Raw genomic sequence first — 8,322 nt, 5'->3', positions numbered from 1 at the left:
AGTGAGCATTTGCGTGAATAATTTTAAATGCAGCGTTGCCACTAGAGTTCCGTGGACAAGTGTTGGAGTGATAAATACCAGAAAGCATGTATTGAGTTAATCATTAAAACTAGGTAAGCTGGGGCTAGAGAGATGGCTCAGCGGTTAAGAGCACTGCCTGCTCTTCCAAAGGTCCTGTCCTGAGTTCAATTCCCAGCAACCACATGGTGGCTCACAACCATCTGTAATGAGATCTGTAATGCCCTCTTCTGGCCTGCAGGCATACATGCAGACAGAATACTGAGAATACTGTACACATAAAAAAAAAAAAAAAACTAGGTAAGCTTTAGATAAGGTTGTATATAAGCTAATTTCCTATTAAATGTGCAAACCCACTCAGTATTGCCATAACATTTTAAAAATGTTGTCAGGTTGGCTACTTTATTTAAGAAAATTCCCACAACTTTGTGGACTATTTAATGGTTTATTTAATCATTGAAGCCTAGGGCAAAAGAAAAATCCAAGAATCTATTCCGATATTCTTTCTTTTAATAACAGAAACCTGATCATCTCTGATAACCTCAATCAGGACCCCCCTCCACGCCAATATTTAACTCAGAAAGTCAGCTTCCATCCATGATGCTGCTTGAGCCAGAGAAGGCAAGCGTCCATACTGCTGGATTCTGCATCAATACTGAGCACATGAAGGAGAAATCTCAGCACAGCTTCCTATTACTCAAAATGCCTAGGAGAAAACAGAACATTCTGTATTACCTTTTATTGGCCATGTGTTTAAATCCTAAAGCTATCTTTAATATATCACAAAGCAAATTTTAATCTGTATATGAAAGTACACTCCAGTCTAGCAAATATTAAACTTTCTTATGTCAATGTACAATAGAAATAAATTCTTAAAATTCTTCTATAAATGGCATGAATATTATTACTTTGCATTTTTAACTCTTTCATATACTTTAATGTCATTTTTAAATTTACATGATATCTCTCTTCACGCTCATATTCTACCAGGGAGTGATTTTGTAGTACAGAGTCTAATTCCTCAAAGACTCTGCTCTAATGTTTATCACTACCTGAGAAGTAATGAAAGTAGCCTATAATTAACGAACTTGAAGGAATGATAGTGTATTAACTCCTTCTGCAAACGCCTTTCTCTACAAGGCTCTAAAATCTACTCTAATTTAGCTAGTCTATCGTTTCGGCAAACTAACATAGAATTATTTGTAACTCACCATTTTTTATTTGTAATCTGCATCTTTAGCTGAGAGCATCCTTTGTCAGTTCAGTCTGCTTTTGTAAGGTTATCAGTCAGAGGGGAACCAGGCAGGCTTCTTCACCACGGAATTCTTTTCACATTGGAAAGCTTGTGCTTCAAGTATTAATAACTCAGAATGTGGGTACCACTGAAAAAATGATAACAATGTGCCCTTCCAGTTACAACATTAAATAAAGGGCAACTTAATAGTTCAAAAATTTTTAGGTAGATGCTTCAAATAGTTGTAGAAATCAAGCAGCATATAAAGTTTGAGGAATATATCTAAAGTGCTCATGAGAAAATGAGGTGTAGGTGTTTGTAAATATGTCCCTTGTCACCACCTGAAGTCTTGTTCAGTGTGCCTTTGCTTTAATTTTATTTTATTCCTTGTATTCTCATTTTCTGTTCTATACAGATATTTACTGTCCTACATTCAATTTTTGACTGAAACATTCATTGATTATTTCTCATTGATTGCCAGTTCTTCTAAATTTCCCAACACGAAGATCCTTTCTGTAAAAATCAATAGGTATTTATTAATTAAAAAAAAATAATTTTAATGAACATCTGTTATGCTCACTAGTGGCATGGAAATGCTTCTTTAAAAAAAATCAGTCAAATACAAGAGACTAGAAAGGAATTCCCATGGCTCAATGGTAGATAGTGGCTAAAGAACTACCTGGCCAAAGCCTATGTTGAGCAGGACTTGCGTCACAGCCCGTTTTCCTGTTGAAGTCCTCACTGCAGCACATCCCTACTGGAAAGACCCCATGGTTCTCAAGCTGCTGTGAAAGCCGGCAGAGAAGAAAAAAATATGCCTCGATCTCACTTGAAAACACTACAAGCAAGAACAACTGGCTTGTCAAGATATGCCCACCTGTGGAAGAGTAGCGTATATATTACAGGAGGAACCAACTCTTTTCTGATTAGATCTAAGCTCTGCTTCATAAGGTAGTAATTGTGCTCAGATCCATTAACTGTGCCCAAGCCCATGCCTCTTAGATCACAGTTTCTATGGAGGACCTAATAATATTATTCTGCTCAATTGACAAAGTAATAAACTGCCCCCTAAATTCTTACCTTTGTACCCACAGATTAGTACATCTCTTAACTTTCATCAGAGAAGTATCCCCTTATAACATATGTCAATTAATACAGATCTATCCCCTCAAAGACTGCAGAGTTCTCAGCCCTACATGAGATATTCATACCACACTGGTCTACCGAAGGCTCAGGGATCTTTGTGGAAGAGCACACAGAAAGTTTCTAAGAGCCAGCAGTGGTTGGTAACTCCAAGAAACACTGTTTCCAAGACACAATAGAGCAGTTTCACATGAGACTTCGCAGTAGTTGTGGTGACAGCATGCCCAAGGCTTCCATGAAAGCCAGGTTGACAAAAAATAATTTAGCATGGAGGGGAGAAGGCAGACAGTAAATGGTATCGCTAGCTGTGAACCTGTTGGCATTTGCTGGTCTCTGGGAGATGGAGAGTCACCTTTCTGTAATTATGTGACCCAGGTAGAGGTGACCCAGGGCAAGCCCCACTGCCAAGACTAGCAGAGCCACACAAGCTAGGCTCAAGGATGAAAGATGAAAATGAAAAAGAAATAACCTGACAGTTGGTTGGGAAAGGATGGGAGGATGGAAAAGGTTGTTTTGGGAGGAGTTGGGAGGAAGAATACGTTCAAAATATGTTTTATAAAATCCCCCCCCCAATTAATAAAAATAATGCCGCAAAGGTTGATATTACAAAAGAGATAATGAAACATTCTTTGTATTAGCCTACACGAGTCACTTGGATTATCCAGAAACTTTGATTTTCCAATCTTGTACCATAGTCAGTGGACTAGGCTGCTGGGAAATCAGAGATAGCACTCAGATTTGGCATGCTCGACTTAAAGTTTATTGAAACTTTTAAATCAGGAAGGGAGAACGACAAAAAGTCAGGCAGAGGACAGCTCACCAAAACTCCTAAGACTCAATGCTCCAGGTTAGACAAACAGCACCTCTGCCCTTCACAGTGCCCAACAATACATGTGCCCTACAAGATGTTACCCTCCCTGGATATCCAGGGCCACTAGGTAGATCTAGAGTCCTGTCCCCTCCATGATATTCCTTTACCACCCCTAACTGTCCCAAGGAGAGAAGGCGGAAAGCTAGAATTCATAAGCAATAACATGATTACCTCAGCTGCCTTTGTCCTTGCATGGCCAGCATGGCAAGGCATGACAGAAATGCAGAAAGATGTTCCCTTCTGTAGAACAACAGTTTTCTATTCTGCAAGAGAGGAAGCTAGCGACCATCTAGCCAGATCCTACTCAAATTTCCTAGCCTTAGTCCTTTTCCATTGTCCCCTGCCATGGTAAAAAGTCTCAGAATGAGAGAACTTCTAGAAAGATAGTAGTGGGAACTGCTGCAGCCCTATCTTTATCGGGTATTACATAATCAGTGCAAGACTTTCAGCACATGGAAAGCAGCATAGATAAGAGGAGAGCTGGGTCTATCTAAGCCAAGTGCTTTGAGATGTCATGTCAGCATCTTAAACATGTCCTGTTTCAGTGAGGATACTGATCTAGCGTGACGACCAAGAGTTCACACTGCCGTAAGATAATCATCATATTCAATGTCAACTTCATGTTCTATGGTGGTATTAGCCACATTAGTAGGTGTGGGTAAGGAGGGAGTTGAGTCTTGGGTAGTTATATTAGTCGAAGACGGAGTGGTCTCAGGTTCAGGTGGAGGTGAAGTCAGAGATGGTGTCGAAGCAGTGGTGCAGGAATCCTGACTGGACCCTCCATCTGTGCGAATGATGATGGTGGTATTGGTGGGGTTGCCAAAGCGGCCAAAATAAAAGGCCAGAGCTGTAATGGTTGTGGCAACCAGACAAGCCAACAGACACATTACAAATATTTTCCAAAGTGAACATGAGTTTTCTTTAACCTGAAAAGCATTACAAGCGTGATTATTTCAGCAATTATAAAACAGTAACAGGTAACAGATTTCATCTAGCATAAGACCAGTGTATTTCATTATTCTAAATACTGTTATGAAACCATAAATTCCCTGACACACACAGACACACACACACACACACACACACACACCATATGCAATCTTGTGAGGATAACAAAATCCTTCAGTGATTGCTTTGTATTACATCAATAAGTTTTCATATTAAATAACTAACCTTAGAAATCATTATAATATTATCAGGTACAGACCTTTCAAAGTAGATAACATTTTCTAATTAGTAGTGACGTGACATATATTCAAATTAAAACACTGAGATAATTGTCTTTGGAAGGTGGAAACTTGCAGAGACTTTGTTTATTTTTGCTCCTTGTTCATTGTTTTTCACCTTTCACATTAAATATTAATACCTGTAATTAAAATTACTTATTTAATATATTTTACATGTCAGGCATAAATACAATGGATCTTACTGAATTATCTAAACAGGCAAAGTAAAATGGTTTTGATCCATGGGATCTTAAAGACACACTCTAGTGCTCTCACTGTGTAGGAGACCTTACGTCCCCGGAACCTCATAAAAGTGCCAGAGAAGGACTTGACTGTTCTATTTCATGTTATTCAAAGTAACAATAGATGCATCTAACCACCTCCACTTAGACCTTACCGAGTGCAGCTCGCAAGTCACATGGTGGGATCTACAGCCACAGTGTGTTCCCTCAGTTGAACAGTATGGATTTCTTAATAACTATACAGAAAGAGACAAAGTAAATAAATAAGCAGGTAGATAGCAAGTCTTAAACTCTATGAATGAGGAAAGTTGATGTGATCTATGTAATATACATAGATTTATGTAAATATACATAAAACAAACACAAAATAATATGAGTGTAGCATGGCACAAAGGAAGAACTGAGTAAATTCTATGGGCATCATAATAGTTTAGTGATACAACGCAGATATCTTTGCATTTCACACCAAATGATCAAAGCAGGAAAATACGTTGATCATATCAATAGATGCCCCAGTAGCACTGAACAGTGTAAGCATCCTGCCCTGACAAAAGGAAGCAAGCAAAATGACTCTACACGGACTAAAATTGAAAAAAATTATTTCTAAATGTGACAGGAAATGTTTACTTCAGCATAATGACCCACATATTTTAACAGTGAAATATGAGGGCCCTCTCATTACAGGAAGGAGAAGGGGATCATATTTTCCTGAAGGTTCTACTCAGTACATACGGATAAAGAAAAAGTAAATACAAAGTTGCCAACATTTGAAGGATGGCCTATTATCAGAATCTTGAGTAATCAATCATATAATCTATTCAAATAACAACTTAATAAGGTCATTGGTTGTAAATGTATAAAGAAATATACATTAGAGTCTTGCTTTTTTTTTGAGGTGGGTGCATGTGTGTCACTATCCACAGTAGTAATCAAGCACATAAAATGAGAAAATTCATACAAAGAAAACATAAGTCATTATTGAGAAACAAAAGACAACTTCAATAAGTGTCCTCTTACAAAAAGTTTCAGTAGTAATATAACCTATCCTTCCATGAATTATAATTAATATTACATTATTATACATAATAACATATAAGTATAATTAATTAATATATTAAATAAAATTATAACTTTTAAAGAAAATGTTTTGGCTATTTGATAATAATTCCATGTGATGAACAAGCTAGAAGGATTAGATTAAATTAAATTCAAAAAAACCCACCAGTGATATAGGTAGAATTATGGGTTTTTTAAATGATTTTTTTAAGCTTGCCAATATAAACATACATCATTGCTTTAAACAAGACTCCCTTGTCTCAAGTTTAAGCATCTCAAGAGGGATCAGGTTAACTGTCAGTGCTAAAAATAGGATAGATTTTTTATCCCTTCTTTCGTTCATTCTTCCTTTCTTCATTTCTTCCTTCCTTCCTTCTTTCTTTCCTTTCATCCCTCCCTCCCTCCTTCCTTCTGTTCTTTCTTCCTATCTTTCTTTCCTTTTTGTTTTTGTCATCATGAAAGTTTATCTCATTGTTTTCTTGGCATTCCTGGAATCTGGGAGAATATACACTAAGTTAAGTTTATGAAAGTCTAGTTTTGAAAACCAAACTGCTGTTCTGTGCAACTTCAATTTACAAAACAATTTTCTAGAATATTCTAACTTTGCTGTTATTTTGTATATAAATTCTAGTTGATAAAAGTCATTTTGTGTGTGTGTGTCAGGGACAGATGTTGAACTTAAAAGTAGGTTTGTTTGTTTTTTTTATAAAGAAGCATAAGTAAGAAAAGGAATTCAGTTTCTCACTCCGAATAGCTAGCTACATGTACTGAGAAACACTTCAATTTCCTCATTTGTAAAATAAAGGTATTAGTTTGAGTATGGAATGAGACCATTTAGATTTGTTTTCATGGGTCTAAAAAAAGGACTGATTTGCGCATTAGTGGAGTAATATATTTTCAACAAAGTTCCCCCCTCCATGAGACATTTCCTTTCATTGTTATTTTGATTAGAAGTAGACCACATTTAGGGGGGAAAGATCAACAATAAATAATTTGATCAACAATAAATAATCTGTGTAGAAATAAAGATAATGCTGCAATTTTTCCTATAAAGATGACCCTTCAAATCATCTAACCAAGTTGGTTTTGTTTTTGCTTTTTTCTTATTTTTTTTTATTTTCCATCCTGGCTCCTCATCATATGTCTTGATGTAAATACTAAATACAGTTACCAAGCCTAATTTCTGGATTATCAGGAATATAAAAACACAGTCTGTCATATTGAACAAATCCATGATAATTGCGACCAGATTCACTATGCCATGGCAAACTTAGAGTTAAAAAGTCCCCGCAAGATTGAATGTTGAAACCAAGAATCTTAGGCAGGAGAACAATTAAGAGTTGTCTGTAGTACTCACCTGTTCCCCTGAATTTTGCTCCACGTTCAGGGTGTACTGCTGCTGCTTTCTACCCATTCTGGGATGATGATCTCAGATGCTACTCCAACAAACTCTGTGCCAGCTGTGTGGATTAGCAGAAATGCTGAACCTCTGCTAAATTAATAACTGTGCCTTTAGCCGACGTGAAGTCTGTAAACTAATAGTTATCTTCCAGGAAAAGGTGATAAAGGGTATCACACAATTAGATAAAGAACAATAGAGCCACTGGCTGTTCTTTAAAGTACCATGGAGGAAACGTTCTCTTATATATGAATGATGTTAGACTGCTGGAAATATATAGGCTCTTGCCCCGTTGATTTCATGCAATTTCTCACAGTTTAGGAATTCTGTGAGGCTTCTGAACAGGCCACAAAGCCACTCCCTGATTATTCATGTTGAGGAATCCTATACCTAAGCAAATAGAAGGATTAGGGTGTTGACTAACTTCAAAGTCTCTAGTGATAAGACATGTTAAGATTTCAGGTTTAAAATAAACTTCAGTTTCACGGTAAATACAACTGCCTTTATTTTTAACATAGGAACGATCTTACATTGGTAACAGTTGCCTTCCCCTCATGAAGCAGTTTGGTCACAGCAAACTTGAAATAAGCAAAGCTTCCCTCTAGGCTTAAGATTGTGACTCCACAAAATTAGATAGAATTAAATACTTTCAAAGTCTTGCAAAAGGAAAACAAAATACAGATGAATTACCAATGTTGAACACAATTAAAAAATTTGGAGCAAATGTAACTGGGAAAACATTGCCAATGAAAAATAAAAATCATTATCTTCTATCCTTACAAAAAGATAAACTTAAATGGATAGTGGAAAACATCCATTGTGCTATTAAAATCGGTGACTGTAAGAGATGAACCCAGAAAATAACGTTTGCATGATTTTAAACTGAAGGGAAATATCAGAGATAATGTATTCCAGAAGCTCTCAATTCTATAAATTGAGGATGACATGAGAAAGGACTCTTGATCTTCTGGAACAGAAAGGAGTCAGAGAAAGAAATTGTGTCTTTGGTTATTTTCCACATTTCGCAAGGGAAAGTGGACACAACATGCAAAGCTGAGGTGGTGTTTGACATCAGCTTTAGAGTTGATGTTCTCTGTCCCAACGGCAGAATGGAACTGTAGTAGATAGCAAAG

At 36.8% G+C, this 8,322-nt stretch overlaps 1 protein-coding gene across 1 annotated transcript; it reads right to left on the bottom strand.

Moving 5' to 3' along the window:
* Positions 1–1,847: 1,847 nt before the first annotated feature.
* On the bottom strand, positions 1,848–7,392 carry Dynap (dynactin associated protein). Its single transcript, XM_048419221.3, has 3 exons — positions 7,148–7,392; positions 4,890–4,970; positions 1,848–4,192 (listed from the first exon to the last, which is right to left on the bottom strand). Exons 1-3 carry the CDS (start codon positions 7,202–7,204, stop codon positions 3,845–3,847), a joined length of 486 nt encoding a protein of 161 aa, XP_048275178.3. The 5' UTR covers positions 7,205–7,392; the 3' UTR covers positions 1,848–3,844.
* Positions 7,393–8,322: the final 930 nt, after the last annotated feature.

This window comes from Myodes glareolus, chromosome 13 (genome assembly GCF_982192425.1).
Source record: "Myodes glareolus chromosome 13, mMyoGla1.1, whole genome shotgun sequence".
Lineage (NCBI taxonomy): Eukaryota > Metazoa > Chordata > Mammalia > Rodentia > Cricetidae > Myodes > Myodes glareolus.
This window is presented reverse-complemented; position numbering and strand designations above follow the sequence as displayed.

What these genes read in the sequence shown, in the direction of transcription:
- Dynap (XM_048419221.3), bottom strand. Translation starts at nt 7,204, where the DNA reads ATGGGTAGAAAGCAGCAGCAGTACACCCTGAACGTGGAGCAAAATTCA. An exon ending in AGCAAAATTCAGGGGAACAG is followed by an intron (nt 4,971 to 7,147) that starts GTGAGTACTACA and finishes CTTTCTGTATAG; the next exon opens with TTATTAAGAAATCCATACTG. An exon ending in TGACTTGCGAGCTGCACTCG is followed by an intron (nt 4,193 to 4,889) that starts GTAAGGTCTAAG and finishes AATGCTTTTCAG; the next exon opens with GTTAAAGAAAACTCATGTTC.